At 41.8% G+C, this 22,552-nt stretch overlaps 1 protein-coding gene across 2 annotated transcripts in view; it reads left to right on the forward strand.

Annotated features, from left to right (window-relative positions):
• Positions 1–22,552, forward strand: part of bms1 (BMS1 ribosome biogenesis factor) — a 123,141-nt gene that overhangs the window by 58,000 nt on the left and 42,589 nt on the right. For both annotated transcript variants that reach the window (XM_087982292.1, XM_043678628.2), the window contains 3 exons: positions 4,984–5,138; positions 12,217–12,298; positions 15,434–15,516. In XM_087982292.1, the coding sequence (XP_087838418.1) occupies positions 4,984–5,138; positions 12,217–12,298; positions 15,434–15,516 (320 nt within the window). The remainder of the gene's footprint in view (positions 1–4,983; positions 5,139–12,216; positions 12,299–15,433; positions 15,517–22,552) is intronic.

Consider the following 22,552-nt stretch of genomic DNA (forward strand, 5'->3'; position numbering starts at 1 on the left):
GTAGCCTACCATGGGGAACCTTATCAAACGCCTTACTAAAATCCATATATACCACATCTACCGCTTTCCCCTCATCAACCTCCTTCGTCACCTTTCCAAGAATTCAATAAGGTTTGTGAGGCACGACCTGCCCTTCACAAAACCATGCTGACTATCCTTGATCACATTATTCCTATCCAGATGTGCATAAATCCTATCCCTTACAATTCTCTCTAAGACTTTGCCCACAACAGAAGTGAGACTCACCGGCCTATAGTTACTAGGGCTATCCCTACTCCCCTTTTTGAACAAGGGAACCACATTTGCTATCCTCCAGAACTTACTGTGTTTCCAATCTAACCTGGAATAGCTAATGTTCATTCACCCACATATTGACAGATTTATTGAATTGTCCCGTGATTAGTACAGCCATATATCCAGTCCCTGGATACTTTTGGCAAGTAATATTAGTCCACTGGTTTCAAATTTGGAGCTGACACTAAAGTGGGTACCAGACCTGGGATTGCAGTATTAAAATAGGGAAGATTGCAGACCTCTCTAATTTACTGTGCAGAATCCAGCTAGAGTATTGAAATGTTGGACTGAGTGCCAAGCAAACACTGCATTATCTTCTTTACTGCTGAACTTTTTTAGTGTTGCTGGAGTAGTACTCTTGTGGGCAAACGGAGAATAATCTATCATGCCCCTAACCTGTGCCATGTTGATGGTAAACAGACTTTATTGAGATGGGTGGTGTGTTATTTGTTGCATTATTTAAAAGACTGGGCGCAGTTTCTGCTTAATGATCATTCCCAGGATTCCGATAGAGTCATAGTGTAGTAGAGTACGGAAACAGACCCTTTGGTTCAATTTGTCCATGCTGACCAGATATCCTGAATTAATCTTGTTGCGTTTGGCCCATATCCCCTGAACTCTTCCTATTCATGTACCCATCCAGATGCCTTTTACATGTTCTAATTGTACCAGTGTCCACCAGTGTGTACCAATAAAGTGTACCAAATGCCTCCTTCACTACCCAGTCTACCTGCAACTCCATTTTCAACAAACCTACACTCTAAGGTTTCTTTGTTTGGTAACACAACCCAGGACATTACCATTAAGTGAATAAGTCCTGCCCTGATTTGACTTTATCAAATATAGCAGTGGGGAATTAAGCAATGAAAATGCCATCCATTGTCAAGGGGCACTGCTTAGATTTTCCTTTGGAGATGGCTATGACCTGGGACTTTGTATTTGCCCCTTATCAGACCAAGTCAGAAATCACGTGACACCAGGTTATAGTCCAACAGGTTCATTTGAAATCGCAAGCTTTTGGAGAGTAGCCCCTTCATCAGGTGAAGTCTTATCAGACAAATGTGGTCCAGCTTTGCCGCATATGGACGTGGACTGCCTTGGTATCTGAGAATCGCAAATATTGCTGAGTATTGTGCATGTGTCAGTGAACATCGCCATTTCTGACCTTGACTCCTGAAGAAGACGACTATGGCGCTAAAGTAATTGATGAAGCAGCTACAGCTAGTTTGGCCAACGACAGTACCCTGAGGAATTCCTGCGAAGGTATCCAGAAGCTCAGATGATTAACTGCCAACAACTGCAGTCATATGACTCCATCAGGTGGAAGTTTGCCCTCGATGACCATTGATTCCAGTTTTCTTGGGCTCCTTGATGCCATATTTAGTTAAATATAGTCTTGATGGCAGGGGCTTTCTGTCTCTCCTCACCTCTGGAATTCAGTTCTTTTCTCCATGTTTGAACCAGGCTGTGATGAGGTCAGGAACACTGGCCCTGGTGAAACTCAAACTAGGTGTCATTGAGCAGGTTATTCCTCTGCAAATGCTGCTTGACTGCACTGTCAGTGAGCTCTTCCATCACTTAACTGATAATCAAGAAGAGAGGAATAGGCAAGTGATTAATGGCTAGTTGGATTTGTCCTGTTTTTGTCGAAAGGACATATTTGGGCAATTTTTCACATTGTCAGATAGATCCTGCTGTGGTAGCTTTATAGGAACAACTTGACTGGGGCTCAAGTTCTGGAGAACAAATCTTCTGTGCCAGTCACCTTCAATGCTGTGTTGATATCATATGAAACGATTTATTAGAAGACTGGTGTTTGTGATGTTGTGGAATTCAGGATAAAGTTAAGATTGATCATCCACTTGGCACTTCTGGCTGAAGATTGGTGCAAATTCTTCATACTTACCTTTGCACTGTTGTGTTTGGCTCCTCGTCATTGAAGGTGGGATAGTTGTCCATTACCCTCCACCATGGCTGGATGTGGCAGGACTGCAGGTCTGTTGTATGATCTATTGCATACTCTCTCCACTGCTTGGCATGCAAGTATTCCTGTGTTGTGGCTTCACCAAATTGACATCTCGTTTTTAATGTGCTTGGTGCTAGTTTGCACGTCCTCCTATACTCTTCTTTGAACTAGGGTTCGTCTTTCAGCTTGAGGGTCATAATAGAATGGGTGGGCATGATGAATCAGGAGATTGCAGATTTTAGTTGAGAACAGTTCTGATGGTCCAAGTCACTTCATTGCTTCCAATTTTGGGTTGCTGGATTCACCAAAATTTATCCCATTTAGCTCAGTGGTTGAGACACAAAACAAAGTGGAAGATTTTTTTCAAAATGATGATGACATGTCATCTCCATGAGGGCAATTCAGTAGTCACTCTTATTAATGACATAGACAGGTGTACCTGTAGATTGGTGAGGATAGTGTCAAGAAAGGTTTTTCTCTCTTGTTGCTTCCCTCACCACTTGTTGCACACCAGTCTGGCAGCCATGTCCTTTAGAATTCAGCCAGCTCTGTCAGTACTGATGCTACTATTTTGCTGTTGGTGGTGGATATTGAAGTCTTTACATTTCACAATTATAAAGCAGGCTGTTCCTGAGCATGCATGAAATGATTGTGACCTGATTTCCTGAATCATCATTGTTAGCAGACATCAACTCAATCAAGTTAGCTTTTTTCAATTTCAAACTTCTTATTCAAATTTAATCCTCTACGATGCTTGGATTTGAATCCATATGTCCAGAGCATAAGCCTAAATTCCAGATTAATTGTCCATTGTTATTACCACTATGCCACTACCATACCTCATCATCAGGTAAGCATGATAGAAGAGGATTAGTGGGCCAGACAGGTTTTGCAACAAAATGGTGCTGTCACCATCATTAGACTTGATTTCAATTTCAGTTTTTTAAAAAATAATTATTTCAATAATTCGGGTTTGTTTGTTCCCCTCTATGGGCGAGTTCAGGATTAGAGGGCATAATATCAAGGTAAGAGGTGGCCTGTTCTCGACAGTGGATAAGGAAGAATTTCTTCTGAGAAGTAAATCTGTGGAATTCTTTACTGCAGAGATCTGTCAAGGCTGGGTTAAGTATATTCAAGGGTGAGACAGACAGACAGACAGACAGATATTTTTAAAATGTAAGGTAATTGAATATTATGATGAAAAAGCACAACATTGGAGTTGAGGATTATCAGATCAACCGCGATATTATTGAATGGCAGAACAACTTCAATGAGCTGAATAGACTACTTCTGCCCCTACATTTTATGGTTTTAAATTGATCCACCAGCTGCAGTGGTGGGATTTGAATCCATGTCTCCAGAAAGTTAACCTGTGCATCTGGATTATTTATCTGTAATGGTGATATTCCCATTATGCTTTTGTTTCTCCAGTTGTTCTAACCCCTCTCTTATTCTAATCACACTTCACATTTTCGTCACAGTTTGTTTCGAAGCATTGGAGAAATTATGCTGTTTTCATTTCAAATATGAATAGTCATGTAGGGTTTAGCATAATTAACACACTTCTACAATTCAACTTCTGTGGCCCCTGAGTGAAGCCTCTGATTAGGAGACTGTAGTGTGATAAAGTCTTGCTCTGTGGAACAGCTCTGACTTCATTTCATATAGTCCCTTGAATTGAACTGTTGGGAATGTACTTCAGTACAGCATTCATCAGTCCTTGAAGTGAGCAGATTAGCCAGCCCTGGAAATTGACAGGAATTGGAGTTGGCTTGGTTAGTATTGCATCGACTTGACGTGGACACTAACTTCCAAATATCTTAGAACATAGAAAAATTCAGCGCAGTACAGGCCCTTTGGCCCTCGATGTTGTGCCGATCCAAGCCCACCTAACCTACACTAGCCCACTATCCTCCATATGCCTATCCAATGCCCGTTTAAATACCCATAAAGAGGGAGAGTCCACCACTGCTACTGGCAGGACATTCCATGAACTCACGACTCGCTGAGTAAAGAATCTACCCCTAACATCTGTCCTATACATACCACCCCTTAATTTAAAGCCCCCTCGTAATAGCTGACTTCATGTGTTTCTAAGTAAAAGGTGGGCTTCAATCCTGCAACTGTTGGGATAGGTTGGCTGGATAGCACTTAGAGTGAAAAGTGATCTGGTAGAATCTTATAAACTTCAAAGTGGCCTTTACAAGGTTAACGTGGAAAAGTGTTTCCTCTTGGGGGTCAGTGTAGAACTAGGGATATTCCTAAAATTAAGGGCTACCCTTTCACGATTTACTGTTAGTTTACTCTGACAGTTAAGAAACTTTGGAACTTTGCCTCAGAAGGCACCGGCAGTGGCGTCATGAAATATTTTAAAGACAGGTGGATAGATTCTTGTTAGGCAGGGGAATCAAGTGTTGTTGGGAATAAATGGGTATGTGGAATTTGGAATATAAACAGATCCTGTTGAATGGTGGAGCTATCTCGAAGGGCCTCATTCATCTGTTTGTATACAACGTGTCAAGATTTCTGTGTTACCACTCTAAATAAATAGAGTTGGAAAACTTAATTGCTATGATCCAAATGAGTATCAAGACAGTCTTCAGGGGCTAAGCAGATTTCTCCTAGTTCTGTGTATCATAAATTTGTTACACAGTGTCTCTATCACTGCCATTTTGAGGGACATGTTGAATGAAATTAAATGACCTTTTCTATCTTCATTTTAGTAAATGAAAAAGATGAGGTGGATCAGGAAGGTGATGATACGTTGGGAGGTATCTTTCATGTAAGCAGGCCTGACAAAGAATCCAAAAAGAACATCAATAGTTTGGACTCCTCAGTATTTCATGTGAAAAACCCTCATGACTGGGACCTGGCAGAGGTAAGACTGTGAGCAAAAGACAATTGTGCAAATAAAGGCAAAATACTCTGGATGCTGGAAGTCTGACATCAAGGCAAAACATTTGAAATACTCAGCCATTCTCAGCCAGACGAGCAACAGAGAAACCAAGTTCCTGTTTCAAGTTGAATATGACTTGGTTTCTGAAGAAGAGTCTAGTGAGATTGATAATATTATCTCTGTTTCTCTCCAGATGCTGCCAAACCTGCTGATAATAAACATTACATGTATCTTAACTCAAGTTCACATTGAATCTTGAATTCTCAGAACGTTCTGCACTCCTGTACTGCAGCCATGTTTCTCATTAATTTAAACGTCGTAATCCCAGCTCCTTCATAATATCCTTATTCACTGATTTTATCATCACATCTCATCGCCCCCTGACACTGGATCATGGTGACTTGAAACAGGATTTCTCACTGGCCAGGGTAACCTTCTAAGGGTCTGAGCTTAATACTGAGCACAGTAATCCTACTCAAACTTGACCAGTACACACTGCAAGAGTGTAGACTTTTTATGTTTTAAACTTCATTTCATTGAACCTCATGTCTAATCTGATCAGTGAGTTGCTGCTGTCTTGTGCACTTAGCTTTTAAATCCCTTTATTTGTCTACTCCCTTCTCCAATTTTTAGTCCACAGAGTTATCCCATTTTTAGAATATGCTGCCATTTGGCATTTTTTCTAAGTGAACTGTGTTATATTTTCAACTAAAGTGCTTATACCATCTCACCATTCAGCTCACTTATTCTCACTTATTCTGTGATGGAAATGTATCGCTGGAAAAGCGCAGCAGGTCAGGCAGCATCTAGGGAACAGTAGAATCGATGTTTCGGGCATTAGCCCTTCTCCCATTCCTGAAGAAGGGCTAATGCTCGAAACGTCGATTCTACTGTTCCCTAGATGCTGCCTGACCTGCCGCGCTTTTCCAGCAACACATTTCCATCTCTGATCTCCAGCATCTGCAGACCTCACTTTCTCCTCACTTATTCTGTGCCTTGCAATTATTGCAGTCCTTTGTAATTCACTAATTTTCCATTAGCATTCGTATTTAGATTTTCAAAAGCCTACCCCTGATTGTTCATTAGTTCAGTGTGCATATACTTATCTATACAGATTGTGAGATCCTTGAGTTGATTCCTAGACTGCTCTTGTTTGCATGTCAGGCATGATGATTTATTGCTCTACCATCTGATGTAAGTATGACCTGAGAATGGAGTAGGTTTCATTGGCGTACTGATGTTTGTTCATATTGAACACTGAGACTTTAAACTTTGAAACCGGTCCCACTGAAGTTGTAAGATTTTGGGATGCACTTTAATTTGTAATTGTCATATATCTTATGATTATATATTACACTGGAATTTGGAGAACTAATCTAAAGTTTACTAGTCCTGATTCGTTCCAAGATCCATTTCAGGTTCAAATGATTTCAAAATGACGGCACGGTGACTCACTGTTTAGCACTGCTGTCTCACAACGCCAGGGACCCAGGTTCAATTCCAGCCTCCGGCGACTGTCTGTGTAGTGTTTGCATATTCTTCCCGTGCCTGCGTGGGTTTCCTCCCATAATGCAAAGATGTCAAGATTAGGTAAATTGGCCATGCTAAATTGCCCATAGTGTTCAGGGATGTGTAAGTTAGATGCATTAGTTAGGGTTAATGTACAGTAATAGGGTAGGGGAGTGGGTCTGGGTGGGTTACTCTTCGGAGGGTCGGTGTGGACTAGTTGGGCCAAATGGCCTGTTTCCACATTGTAGGAATTCAATGATTCCATGAAAGCTATTGCAGACTTTATTTATAATTGCTAGTACAAAACCTAAATGTTGCTAAAAAAAAGAAGCAAAATTTTGAAGCTATTTGTCTTGTACTCATCAGAACTTCGATGCAAAAGATGGAAAAAGTATTTTAAATAACATGAGAAGAGTTTGTTGATTGTCTCCATTGGCCATCGTTGGCATGGAACATAGAACATAGAACAATACAGCACAGAACAGGCCCTTCGGCCCACGATGTTGTGCCGAACTTCTAACCTAGATTAAGTACCCATCCATGTACCTATCCAAATGCCGCTTAAAGGTCGCCAATGATTCTGACTCTACCACTCCCACGGGCAGCGCATTCCATGCCCCCACCACTCTCTGGGTAAAGAACCCACCCCTGACATCTCCCCTATACCTTCCACCCTTCACCTTAAATTTATGTCCCCTTGTAACACTCTGTTGTACCCGGGGAAAAAGTTTCTGACTGTCTACTCTATCTATTCCTCTGATCATCTTATAAACCTCTATCAAGTCACCCCTCATCCTCCGCCGTTCCAACGAGAAAAGGCCGAGAACTCTCAACCTATCCTCGTACGACTTCCTCTCCATTCCAGGCAACATCCTGGTAAATCTTCTCTGCACCCTCTCCAAAGCTTCCACATCTTTCCTAAAGTGAGGCGACCAGAACTGCACACAGTACTCCAACTGTGGCCTAACCAAAGTCCTGTACAGCTGCAACATCACTTCACGACTCTTGAATTCAATCCCTCTGCTAATGAACGATAATACTCCATAGGCCTTCTTACAAACTCTATCCACCTGAGTGGCAACCTTCAAAGATCTATGTACATAGACCCCAAGATCCCTCTGTTCCTCCACCTGACTAAGAACCCTACTATTAACCCTGTATTCCGCATTCTTATTTGTTCTTCCAAAATGGACAACCTCACACTTGGCAGGGTTGAACTCCATCTGCCACTCCTCAGCCCAGCTCTGCATCATATCTAAGTCCCTCTGCAGCCGACAACAGCCCTCCTCACTGTCCACAACTCCACCTATCTTCGTATCATCTGCAAATATACTGACCCACCCTTCGACTCCCTCATCTAAGTCATTAATAAAAATTACAAACAGCAGAGGACCCAGAACTGATCCCTGCGGAACTCCACTTGTAACTGGGCTCCAGGCTGAATATTTACCATCTACCACCACTTTCTGCCTTCGACCGGTTAGCCAGTTTTCTATCCAATTGGCCAAATTTCCCTCTATCCCATGCCTCCTGACTTTCTGCATAAGCCTACCATGGGGAACCTTATCAAATGTACACTACATCCACTGCTCTACCCTCATCCACATGCTTGGTCACCTCCTCGGAAGAATTCAATAAGACTAACAGGCCTGTAATTCCCGGGGTTATCCCTATTCCCTTTTTTGAACAGGGGCACAACATTCGCTACTCTCCAGTCCCCTGGTACCACCCCCGTTGCCAGTGAAGACGAGAAGATCATTGCCAACGGTACTGCAATTTCCTCTCTTGCTTCCCACATAATCCTAGGATATATCCCGTCAGGCCCGGGGCACTTGTCTATCCTCAAGTTGTTCAAAATGTCCAACACATCTTCCTTCCTAACAGGTATCTCTTCTAGCTTACCAGTCCATTTCACACTCTCTCCTTCTACAATACGGTCCCTCTCGTTCGTAAATACTGAAGAGAAGTACTTGTTCAAGACCTCTCCTATCTCTTCCGACTCAATACACAGTCTCCCACTACTGTCCTTGATCGGACCTACCCTCGTTCTCGTCATTGCACAGTCTCCCACTACTGTCCTTGATCGGACCTACCCTCGTTCTCGTCATGGAGTTGCAGCAAGAACAGTTAATGGGTAGTCTTAATTCTCAGCCTAGGTAGATAGATTCTGATTTGTCAGGATACTGCTAAGGATTGTACCTTATTGGAAAAATGGGTAAAATGTATGTATTTTTTTACTTTTACAAAACTAGATCTTGTCTGTTTCTGATTGTAGCTTCTGGCATGATTAAATACAACGCACTGCAAATGTGGCTGATTATTTTAAATTAATTTAGAATGTTTAGTACAGTCTGGATCATTTAAAAATTCTTTCTAATAGAAGGATCATATTGAATTGCGGAACTCTATTTCGAAAGCATTCTGTCATGTGTCAGCCGAAGTTTACATTATCCTGAGTTCTCTTGAGAAAGAAGAATTATAGAACATAGAACAATACAGCGCAGAACAGGCCCTTTAGCCCTTAATGTTGCGCTGACCTGTGAACTGATCAAAGCCCATTCTCCCCCCCCCCCCCCCCCAAACACTATCCCATTATCATCCATGTGCTTATCCAAGGATTGTTTAAATCTTCCCAATGTGGCTGAGTTAACTATATTGGTAGGCAGGGCATTCCATGTCCTTGCCACTCTCTGAGTAAACGACCTGCCTCTGACATCTGTCTTAAATCTATCACCTCTCAATTTGTAGCTATGCCCCCTCGTACAAGCTGGCGTCATCATCCTAGGAAAAATACTTTCACTGTCTACCCTATCTAATCTTCTGATCATCCTATGTCTCTATCAAATCCCCTCTTAGCCTCCTTCTTTCCAATGAGAACAAACCCAAGTCTCTCAGCCTTTCCTCATAAGACCTTCCCTCCAGACCAGGCAACATCGTGGTAAATCTCCTCTGCACCTTTTCCAATGCTTCCACATCCTTCCTGTAATGGGGCGACCAGGACTATACATAATATTCCAAGTGGAGCTGCACTAGCGTTTTGTATAGTTGCAGCATGACATTATGGCTCCGGACCTCAATCACTCTACCAATAAACCAAACATACTGTATGCCTTCTTAACAGCACTATCAACCTGGGTGATAACTTTCAGGGATCTATGTACGTGGACTCCAAGGTGTCTCTGCACATCCACACTACCAAGAATCTTTCCATTGATCCAGTATTTCTGCCTTCCTGTTATTCTTCCCAAAGTGAATCATCTCGCATTTATTTGGATCTGTGTTGCATGTCTGGAATTGTGTTAATCTGCAATTCTAGGAACGGGATAAATCAACTATGGTTAACTGGGAAAGCCAATTTGATGCTTTCTTAAAAGAAAAGCTTTGACAATCTGGCAAAGATTAGGGTAATCCTGAGGATTGGGAAAATTTTTATAACTGACAAAAGACAACCAAAAAGAATGAGGGAGAAAACAAACTTTAAGGGTAAATTTGTAAATATTATAAGACAACAGTAAGAACTTCTTTAAATATATAAGAAAAGAGAGACTAAAGTGAACATGGGCCATTAAAGATCAAAGCTAGGAAATTAATAATAAAGAACCAGGAAATTGCAGAGGAATTGAACTTGTATTTGAGACTTTGCATCAGTCTCCACAGTGCATTGCAACATTAGCATATCAAAATTACTAAATAAACAAGGGGCAAGGTCGGGAGATGAAATAAATAACTATCACTTGAGGAAAAAGTACTAGGGAAACTAAGTTAAAAATCACACAACACCAGGTTACAGTCCAACAGGTTTAATTGGAAGCACTACCTTTCGGAGTGCCGCTCCTTCATCAGGTGGTTGTGAAGGATAAGATTGTAAGACGCAGAATTTATAGCAAAAGTTCACAGTGTGATGTAACTGAAATTATACATTGAAAAATACCTTAATTGTTTGTTAAGTTTCTCGTCTGTTAGAATGACCATGTTAGTTTCCCTTCTTTCATATGCAAATCGCGAAACATTTTTTATAAGTTACATGCTCAAGTGAAACTAAAATTGCTAAAAATCATTAAATGCCTTGAACGTGATGGAATGCATCCAAGGATATTAAATGAAGTAGCTGCAGAGATAATGGATGAACTGGTAATAATCTTTCAAGAATCTTGAAGTTCAGGAAGAGTGCCAGGTGATTGTAAAATCTCCAGTGTAATATCTTTATTCAAAAAGAGGAGACGAAAACAAAGTTACCTATAGGCCACATTCCTGATGAACGGCTTATGCCCGAAACGTAGACTCTCCTGCTCCTTGGATGGTGCCTGACCCGCTGTGTTTTTTTTCAGCACCACGCTTTTTGAGTCTGATCTCCAGCATCTGCGGTCCTCACTTTCTCCTAGTCCTTATAGACCAGTTAGCTTAATGTCCTTTTGGGAAAATGTCAGTGTGTTACGAAGGAAACAATAGCAGGATATTTAGAAATGTATAGCTTATCAACCAGAGTTGGCCTGGCTTTATGAAGGGGAAATCGTTCCTGACAAATTTGAAAATTATCTGAGGAGGAAACAAGCGAGACAAGAGGGAAGAAGCAGTGGATATAATGTATTTGGATTTCCAGAAGGAATTTGATGAGGTATCACATGTTAAACTGTTTTATAAGATAAGGCCACATAGTGTTTAAGCCATGTATGAATATGGTTAGAGGATTGACTAACTAATAGAAAACAGAATTATGATAAGGAGACATTTTCAGGGTGGCAACTTGGAACTGTCAGAATGAGATAGAAATGAGTCCTGTGGCCACATTCATAAAAGGTATGAATGACTTGGATGAGAACAGTGAATATATCATAGTCTACACAAACATGAGGTAAGGCAAGTGGTGAGGGTGACATGGCGATTCTGCAGAGGGATGTAGCCAAGTAAGGTGAATGGGCAAAACTTGACAAATGGAATATAATGTCTTAGGGAATGGATGGTCATGCATTTTGGCAGAAAGAATGGAGAAGTGGAATACAATTTAAATGGAGAAAGACCACAGAAGCTGCAGCAGTGAAGAATTTGGAAGTGTAAATGTAAATCACAAAAGCCTAGCATCTGTTAAGTGAGTAACGGGCAAGTTTACCTTTATTTTGGAGGAAATGAAGTATTAAAAATCTTGCTAAAACTATACAAGCCATTGGTTCGATCATAGTTGGAATACTGTGAACTGTTATGTTCCTCTTATCTAACAAAAGATATACTGGCATTGGAGGCAGTGCAGAGAAGGTGTGCGAGGTTGATCCCAGGATTTTGTTATAAGGAGAGTTTGAGTAGTGCGGAGCTTAAGAATTTAAGATGGCCCTATTGAAACATACAAGATTCTTGGGTGGCTCAACAGGATAGTGTAAAGAGGTGGGCCTTTACTCACCTTTTAAAAGCACACTCTAATTAGTCCCCACTGTTTTTTGCAGAGTGCTGAAATTCTTGTTCTTTCCAAAAGGAGTTGATGCTTCAGCAGTTACAATTGAAGGGCGAAAGGTTTGTTTTGAAAAGTGCTTTTGCTGAAACGTTTGTTTTGTTTGCACAGGTGATGAACAGTATCCGGGATTGTTTTGTGACTGGAAAATGGGAAACTGAAAAGGATGCGAGCACTCTCCTTGACGAAGATGGTATGTAGGAGATAGAGTAAGACAATTGAGTTCTGTTGCTGAACAACACTCAGAAATAGTTATTGGTATAAAATGGAGAATGACAATCCCTCCACCCCCAAGTGATAAAACTGAAGCACCCAAAGAGGAGCACCTTGCCTTTTAATCTGTAAAAAGCATGTGAAAAGTGGTATAACCTGCTTTTCAGCAACTTCTAGTGGTTAAGTAAAACAAATCCCTGACACTCACTTTAAAATGAACAAGTAACAATTTATTTTGTCTAACTCTAACAGTGAGAAAGTTATCTAAACTATTAACAAACAGAATAAATCCCTTCTAACTAACTAAGTATTCTCAAATAACAAGATTCTACTTGTATGCTGTTCCAATAAGTACAAATCCCACATATAACAAAAATATAGAATTTTGTCTGGAAAATTACAGCCAGGTTATGGGTCTTCCAGAATGTTCTGGGTCTTCTCCTGTTGAGCCTTCTGTCAGGAATGCTTCCTTCAATTCTTCTGTCAGGAATGCCCTTTTCCATCGTTAGTACCATTTTTCTTTTTGATGATGCTTTCTCTAATGCATAGATGACTGTGAGAGCCAATTTTTCTCTCTCGAGATGGGGGACTTTTAGCTCTGGTAGATGGCAGTTTGCTCAGAGGTCTTTGTCCAACTGCCCCCTTCTTTTATACCTGTGATGAGATAATATTTCTTACATAGGATTGGTCCTATGTTGTCAAAACCATCAGACTTAAATTTCATAGGTTTTTGGTATCGAAGGACCTGGTTCAAATTGATTGACTAAATTCATATTGTCTTGATAAAAACTGCTGCTTGGTCTGCAAATTTAATTGCTTACTGATGAAGTGCTCTGGTCCGAAACGTCAATTTTCCTGCTCCTCAGATGCCACCTCACCTGCTGTGCGTTTCCAGTATCACACTCTCAAATGCTAACTTTACAGCCTTTCAATACAAATGTTTCAGTCCGGGCTCTCTGTGCACCTGCAAACCTCCAAGCTGCTGCTCACAGACATTCATTTCAATCTCTAAGCACAGAAAAAAATGCCATCTTTAAAGGGACCATGCAATGCTTTCCACCTGTAGCATCTTACAATTTTACAAATACCAAATTCTAACTTCCTGTCTCACAATCTACAATTACTTTACACAATTTTACAACATTGTCCGAACTGGTTTTAGTAAATTGAGGCAGGGTTTGAGCTTCAAAACATTCAATGATGGATCAGACACGAGGAAACAAAATAATACAAATCCCATTGGGAAGTGTAATTTATGACTATGATTTTTAGACCCGAAATTTACAGTCACGTGACAATTACTTAAGTGGAATTAAGCAAATACTGTACTATAATTCACTCTGACCCCCATTTTCATTTATCCTACTCTCTGATGGCCTGTAGATGGACAATATTTGCACAACAAGCTCTCAGTGGGAACAGGAAACATAATTTATACTTTACCCTGGCTATTTCTCTTTCCCATTGCAATCTACAATTGACATTTTTTTCACTCATCAGTGTCATTAGAATACATATACAAGAAATAAAGGAGCTTTAAAAAAAAGTCAGGAGTTTGATGTAACTTCTACAAATGGAACATTGCAAAGGAGGAACTTCAGGAATTAAAACCCAACAAGTCCTCAGGGCTTGATGGTATATGTTCTAAGGTTGTAAAACAGATAGCTGTAGACATTGTGGGTACTAGTTATGATTTTCCAAAATACTCTAGAAATGCCCCAGTAAATGGGAATTTAGCAAATAAAGCACTGCTATTCAGGAGATGATGGAGACAACATAGGGAGCTATGGACCGATTAGATGTTAAAAAATTGCTTGAATCTATTGTTAAGCAAATTTTAACAATGCAGTTAGTATAATTAGACAAAGCCATCATGAATTTAGAAAGAGTACATGTCTAGTAGAGTGACAGTGATGCAAAGAATTGCAGCAAACAGAGGCTGATGTCTGTGACTCCTTGTGAACTGTGGCTAATTATGAGCAACACTAGTGGGGTAGCTAAAGGTGAGCTAATGGATAAAATATACGTGGGATTATAAAATGCAGTTGAGAGAGTGCCAGAATAAACTCATGAGATGTGGATAATTGGCATGGATGGAGGTTTAGATAAGAAATACAAGGAATGAGGTATTTTCAAATTGACAGAATGGAGTGCTGCCAGGATCAATGCTGGGATCTTGGTTATTTGTCCAAGTCGCTAACATAAATTGCAGTGAGTCAGAGTACTGTATCCAAGTTTACTGCTGATAGAAAACTCAATGGGAATGTAAACTGTGAAAAGGACGCAGTTTGCAAAGAGGTATATGTAGGTTAAATGGGTGGGCAATGAGTGACAGTTGGATGTGCACCTCTGAAGTTAGTTACTTTGGTCATAAGAATAGAAAACCAGAATATTTTCTAAAATGTATGAAAACTTCAAAATGATGTATGAAGTGACTTTGGTAAGCTAGTGAAAGGAACACAAATATGCAGTGCAGATACAAAGTAAATGGAATGCTTGTCCTTTGTTTCAAGGGATTATAGAATATAAGCACAATGCACTCTTGATACCATTGTATGGGATTTTGTTGAGAACACATCCGAAGTGCTATATGTAATTTTGGTTTCCTTATGGAAGGAAGAATCTGCCTCACTTGGCAGTGCCGCGAAGGCTCACTGAGTGGTGTGCAGATAAGTAACTTGTATGACAATGTGAGGCTAAGTCAATTGTGTCTACATTCTCTGGCGTTTAGCAGGGTCAGTGCTGAGAATTTGTTTACCCCCTGAAGTGGTACTGGTTGCAGGAGGATGAGGTAGTGCTCGTGGTGGGGTGGTGACAGTCTCAGCATAAGGGATTGATGATTCATGACTGAAATGAGAATTTGTTTCACTCAAAGGGTTGTCAATCTTGGGAGTTCCCGACATGAGTGGACTGTGGATTCTCCATCACTGAATATATTTAAGGCTGGAATAGATATTAGATCAGCTGGAGGAATTTGAGGGAAATGAAGAGCAGTCAGAAAAATAGATCTGAAGCAGATCAGACATAATCAGATGAACAGTAGAGCAAGTTAAAGAGTCTATCCCTGCTTCTATTTATTAAGTTCTTCCTTTGCACTGTTGTTATTTTCTTCCAGATTCTGTATATGGAGCATTTGAGGATCTGGAGACAGGAGAGGTTCATACAGGGCAGCCTGGGGACCTAAAACAACACCATGAGGTTCGTGTTTCAGAAAAACTTTGCCACCAAAAGGATTTAAAATGGCACCTACTACTTGAAATAATTTTACACATTTCGACTATAAGCATGAAAATTGACTTAGGATTTAGACAGTTAGCTTTACTGTGCAGGTCCAAGCTCTGCATTTTCAGTTTGCAGTTGTATTTGATTCACAGGATCGCAAGTGCTCAACTAATTGAAATGATTCATTAAGAGATTGGCAACATGGCACTGACTATGAAGGTAAGTTTGGCAGGTTCAGTTAAGTTTGTGCAATGTATTTGAGGACATTACATTGTAGAAAAATGTGTAAAGCTGAAAGTCTGGTTGGAAAAGGCTGATTTCCTTTTACAAAGTCACATTTTAGTCCCAGGGAATGTTGCTGAACAAAGGGACCTTGGAGTGCAGGTTCAAAGCTCCTTGAAAGTAGAGTCACAGGTAGATAGGATAGTTTGGTATGCTTTCCTTTATTGGTCAGAGTATTGAGTGCAGGAGTTGGGAGGTCATGTTGTGCTGTACAGGGCATTAGTTAGGCCACTGTTGGAATATTGTGTGCTGTTCTGGTCTCCTTCCTATCGGAAAGATGTTGTGAAGCTTGAAAGAGTTCAGAAAAGATTCACAAGCATGTTGCCAGGGTTGAAGGATGAGAGATACAGGGAAAGCCTGAACAGGCTGGGGCTGTTTTCCCTGGAGCATTGGAGGCTGAGGGGTAACCTTATAGAGGTTTATAAAATCATGAGTCATAGATAGGATAAGTAGACAAAGTGTTTTTTCTGGGGTGAGGGAGTCCAGAGCTAGAGGGCATAGGTTTAGGGTGAGAGGGGAAAGATATAAAAGAAACCTAAAGGGCAACGTTTTCACGCAGAGGGTGGTATGGAATGAGCTGCCAGAGGAAGTGATGGAGGCTAGTACAATTGCAACATTTAAAAGGCATTTGGATGGGTATATGAATAGGAAGGGTTTGGAGGGATATGGGCCAGGTGCTGGCAGATGGGACTAGATTGGGATATCTAGTCAGCATGGACGGGTTGGACCGAAGGGTCTGTTTCCATGCTGTACATCTCTATGACTCTATTTTTGCTTGGGCTGTTGAGAATAAAAGGAAGCTCATGTCAAGACAATTAGTTTGGCCATTGTTCAAGTTCTGGGTTTTGCCTGAGAGGAAGGAATAATAGAACTTGGAGAGGGAACAAATGTGATGCCAGGAAAGGGAAGCTCAGAAACTAATACCAATTTCAAGGAGACCAGACATTTTGCAGGAAATCTACAAACATTTCAAAATTTTGAAAGTTTTTAATGGGATAAATGGTGAAAATTTTGTTTCTGTTGCTTGGAAAATTGTCAGATATCCCAGTGCACAGCTGAATTTACTGACCGTAAATTCTGCACTAGAGATTTTCTCCACGTTAATCTCCATGTGGTGAATTCTAATCTCCTATTCTTTCCTTTAATCATTTAAAAATCCATCTTGTCCAATACTCCTCCTCCCTACCTTTGCACTTTACAATTCCATTTGGCGAGATTTTGCATTTTCGCCAATTTATCAAAAAAGGTAAATGCAAATAGGCACTTGTCAGCCTACAGCTCCAATAATTTACCAGTGTAGATGGGCTGATGGGCCTTTTTTTCTGTGCTGTACATCTCTTGTTACTTTGTAACTCACACATGTGCCCACTCTTTATCGCAGAGAAGAGTGTTAATCCTTCTGATTATGCTGTTGTCTATTGTCAGTATGTTTCTCTTTTCACCCACCCTGAAATCCAAATAAATCCCGTCCATTGGTTGTCCCTTGTCTAACTTGCTTCTTACAGCATTGAAGAATTTATTGTATTTTAGTTAAATACCAACGACAAGCAGAATTATACCAAATTGTACTAAATATTTAGAAATATTAAAAGTAGTTAAAATTTAATGAGACTTTCTTCTTCATCAATTGCAAGCATTTGGGCCTTTCTTTCAAAAGAATGGGACGGAGACATTGACGCAAAGTCCCCCTTTATACTCATTCTGGAAAGTTTTAGACCCATGTTCAAATCAGCATGTAGCTGCAAACTGTATTCCCTGATAGGTCAGTTTGTGGGTTGCTCGTGACCATGCCATGAATCAGTTTAAAGAAGTCTTTTTACATTGATTCCTTTGTCACTGTAACGTGTGGAAGATCTATTTGAAGTTACCCATTATCACCACAGTTCTTGTGAAAACGTTGTCCTGGTCTTTTTTTTCCAATCCTGTTGCTCAAATTAGGGAATGCTCCTGCTGTGGACTAACTAGCATTTAGTGTTAGTGTCAAATAAATCGCATTTTGGTCTTTTATCCTTCTTTGACCAAATCAATAACAAGGTTAGTGTTGATGAGAACCGGGCAAACAAGGCAGTTGGAATCTTTCAAACATTAAGTTGTAGAACATAGGAATGATTTGTTAAGGACCAGGCAAAACTACGTTCAGCTATGTTGAGATAGCCTAGACCCTAACTTTTATTTAAAGGCACTTAGGTTAAAGGTTCTGTGTTCAATTGGTCAAATGCTACTCGGCTTTAAACACAACACACTTAGTTAAAATACAACAGAAGAAATTTATATAGCTTTAACTCTATTGGACAGCTTAACAGAATACAGAGGAACCTCGATTATCCGAACTACATGGGCAGGCAATATTTCATTCAGATAATTGATTATGCAGTTAATTGATTTCCTCTGGGGCTCGGAGTTTTCTGTGAAGTCTGTTCCCCGTTCAGGAGACTAGGCAGCAGCATATTGCGCGCAAGACCCTGCCCCCTGTCCGCCCCTATTGCCTGCCCGTCTTCCCAATCCTGTCTGCTCCCAACCTGCCCCATGCCCGTCCCCCCCACCTGCTCCAATCCCATCCGCTTCCACTTCCCCAACCCGCACTCCTGTCCATCCCTGCCCCCATCCAGGGTAGCTGGACTACACCAACAGTAAGACTGCTGCTGCTGCCTTTGTAGAGTAAGTCTCCTAATAGTGCACACAACTTATTGGCAGGTTCGACCTCTGCCCTGTACAGATCTGTGTTAGATTTTTCTGGGAAAGGAGGGTTTAAGATACACCCCTGTGTAGAACTCCAGGGAAACTGTGGGTGCACGATGGGGTGGATGCGGGGGAGAGAGAGAGGGCGGGAGGTCAGTCATTTGGAGACAGTGCCTGGACTGTCCTCAGCACCATTTCAGTGAGCCGAGTTTGTTTTTAGTCATTGAGTCTTTTGTTTACAAGTACAATCAAAGTTGAAACAGCTCTTTGACTTAATGTTTCTATTGGGACCTTGAGATCCCCTTCGGATAATCCAATATTCAGATAATCGAGGTCCCTCTGTAACAGATTGTTTAACTACTAAACAGCAACTGTTCCAATATAGCAACATCCCATAAACGCACCCTTGGCAAAGCTAAATTTAGTAAAATAGATTGTCTCACATGTGATGTTTCTTCAGTTCAGGAGAAAAGAGCATTAAGAGAAAATTCTGGCAGAGAAACAGAACTCAAGCTTTTTGCTATAGCAAAGAGGTAGAACATAGAACAATACAGCACAGAACAGGCCCTTCGGCCCACGATGTTGTGCCGAACATTTGTCCTAGCTTAAGCACCTATCCATGTACCTATCCAATTGCCACTTAAAGTTTGCCAATGATTCTGACTCTACCACTCCCACAGGCAGCGCATTCCATGCCCCCACCACTCTCTGGGTAAAGAACCTACCCCTGACATCTCCGCTATACCTTCCACCCTTCACCTTAAATTTATGTCCCCTTGTAACACTCTGTTGTACCCGGGGAAAAAGTTTCTGATTGTCTACTCTATCTATTGCCCTGATCATCTTCTACACCTTTATCAAGTCACCTCTCAACCTGTCGTACGACCTATTCTCCATTCCAGGCAACATCCTGGTAAATCTTCTCTGCACCCTCTCCAAAGCTTCCACATCTTTCCTAAAGTGAGGCGACCAGAACTGCACACAGTACTCCAAATGTGGCCTAACCAAAGTCCTGTACAGCTGTAACATCACTTCACGACTCTTGAATTCAGTCCCTCTGCTAATGAACGCTAATACACCATAGGCCTTCTTACAAACTCTATCCACCTGAGTGGCAACTTTCAAAATCTATGAACATAGACCCCAAGATCCCTCTGCTCCTCCACCTTACTAAGAACCCTATCGTGAACCCTGTATTCCGCATTCTTATTTGTCCTTCCAAAATGGACAACCTCACACTTATAACATAGAACATAGAAAAATACAGCACAGTACAGGCCCTTTGGCCCTCGATGTTGCGCCGATCCAAGCCCACCTAACCTACACTAACCCATATCCTCCATATGCCTATCCAATGCCCGTTTAAATGCCCATAAAGAGGGAGAGTCCACCACTGCTACTGGCAGGGCATTCCATGAACTCATGACTCGCTGAGTAAAGAACCTACCCCTAACATCTGTCCTATACCTACCATCCCTTAATTTAAAGCTATGCCCCCTCGTAATAGCTGACTCCATACGTGGAAAAAGGTTCTCATGGTCAACCCTATCTAAACCCCTAATCATCTTGTACACCTCTATCAAGTCACCCCTTAACCTTCTTTTCTCCAATGAAAACAACCCCAAGTGCCTCAGCCTTTCCTCATACGATCTTCCTACCATACCAGGCAACATCCTGGTAAACCTCCTCTGCACCCGTTCCAGTGCCTCCACATCCTTCCTATAGTATGGCGACCAAAACTGCACACAATACTCCAGATGCGGCCGCACCTGAGTCTTATACAACTGCAACATGACCTCAGGGCTCCAGAACTCAATTCCTCTACCAATAAAAGCCAGTACGCCATATGCCTTCTTCACCGCACTATTTACCTGGGTGGCAACTTTCAGAGATCTGTGTACATGGACACCAAGATCCCTCTGCTCATTCACACTACCAAGTATCCGACCATTAGCCCAGTACCCCGTCTTTTTGTTACTCTTACCAAAGTGAATCACTTCACACTTACCTACATTGAACTCCATTTGCCACCTTTCTGCCCAGCTCTGCAACTGATCTAAATCCTGCTGTAACCTGACACATCCTTCCTCACTGTCAACAACTCCACCGACTTTCGTATCATCCGCAAACTTGCTCACCCAACCCTCTAGCCCCTCCTCCAGGTCATTAATAAAAATGACAAACAGCAATGGTCCCAAAACAGATCCTTGCGGAACACCGCTAGTAACTGCACTCCAAGATGAACCTTTACCATCAACTACTACCCTCTGTCTTCTTCCAGCCAGCCAATTCCTAATCCAAACCTCCAACTCACCCTCAATGCCATACCTCCGTATTTTTTGCAGTAGCCTACCATGGGCACAGTGGTTAGCACTGCTGCCTCACAGCGCCGGAGATCCGGGTTCAATTCCCGCCTCAGGCGACTGACTGTGTGGAGTTTGCACCTTCTCCCCGTGTCTGCGTGGGTTTCCTCCGGGTGCTCCGGTTTCCTCCCACAGTCCAAAGATGTGCAGGTTAGGTGAATTGGCCATGCTAAATTGCCCGTAGTGTTAGGTGAGGGGTAAATGTAGGGGTATGGGTGGGTTGCGCTTCGGCGGGGCGGTGTGGGCTTGTTGGGCCGAAGGGCCTGTTTCCACACTGTAAGTAATCTAATCTAAAATGGGGAACCTTATCAAACGCCTTACTAAAATCCATATACACCACATCTACCGCTTTACCCTCGTCTACCTCCTTAGTCACCTTCTCAAAGAATTCAATAAGGTTTGTGAGGCATGACCTGCCCTTCACAAAACCATGCTGACTATCCTTGATCACACTATTCCTATCCAGATGTTCATAAATCCTATCCCTTACAATTCTCTCTAAGACTTTGCCCACAACAGAAGTGAGACTCACCGGCCTATAATTACTAGGGTTATCCCTACTCCCCTTCTTGAACAAGGGAACCACATTTGCTATCCTCCAGTCTACTGGCACTATTCCTGTAGACAACGAGGACATAAAAATCAAGGCCAATGGCTCTGCAATCTCCTCCCTTGCTTCCCAGAGAATCCTAGGATAAATACCATCAGGCCCAGGGGACTTATCTATTTTCACCCTTTCCAGAATTTCTAACACCTCTTCTCTACATACCTCAAAGCCGTCCATTCTAATTAATTGTGACTCAATATTCACATCGGCAACAATGTCCTGTTCCTGAGTGAATACTGACGAAAGGTATTCATTCGCTGTCTCCCCAATCTCTTCAGCCTCCACTTGGCAGGGTTGAACTCCATCTGCCACTCCTCAGCCCAGCTCTGCATCATATTTAAGTCCCTTTGCAGCCGACAACAGCACTCCTCACCATCCACAACTCCACCAATCTTCGTATCATCTGCAAATATACTGACCCACCCTTCGACTCCCTCTTCCAAGTCATTAATAAAAATTACAAACAGCAGAGGACCCAGAACTGACCCCTGCGGAACTCCACTTGTAACTGTGCTCCAGGCTGAATATTTACCATCTACCACCGCTCTCTGACTTCGACCGGTTAGCCAGTTTTCTATCCAACTGGCCAAATTTCCCTCTATCCCATGCCTCCTGACTTTCTGCATAAGCCTACCATGGGGAACCTTATCAAATGCCTTACTAAAATCCATGTATACTACACCCACTGCTCTACCCTCATCCACATGCTTGGTCACCTCCTCAAAGAATTCAATAAGACTTGTAAGGCAAGACCTACCCTTCACAAATCCGTGCTGGCTGTCCCTAATAAAGCAGTGTCTTTCCAGACACTCATAAATCCTATCCCTCAGTACCCTTTCCATTACTTTGCCTACCACCGAAGTAAGACTAACTGGCCTGTAATTCCCGGGGTTATCCCTATTCCCTTTTTTGAACAGGGGCACAACATTCGCCACTCTCCAGTCCCCTGGTACCACCCCTGTTGACAGTGAAGACGAAAAGATCATTGCCAACGGCTCTGCAATTTCCTCTCTTGCTTCCCACATAATCCTAGGATATATCCCGTCAGGCCCGAGGGACTTGTCTATCCTCAAGTTATTCA

Source organism: Chiloscyllium plagiosum, unplaced genomic scaffold (assembly GCF_037043375.1).
Source record: "Chiloscyllium plagiosum isolate Xiang-an unplaced genomic scaffold, Cpla_swu_hap1 HiC_scaffold_43, whole genome shotgun sequence".
Lineage (NCBI taxonomy): Eukaryota > Metazoa > Chordata > Chondrichthyes > Orectolobiformes > Hemiscylliidae > Chiloscyllium > Chiloscyllium plagiosum.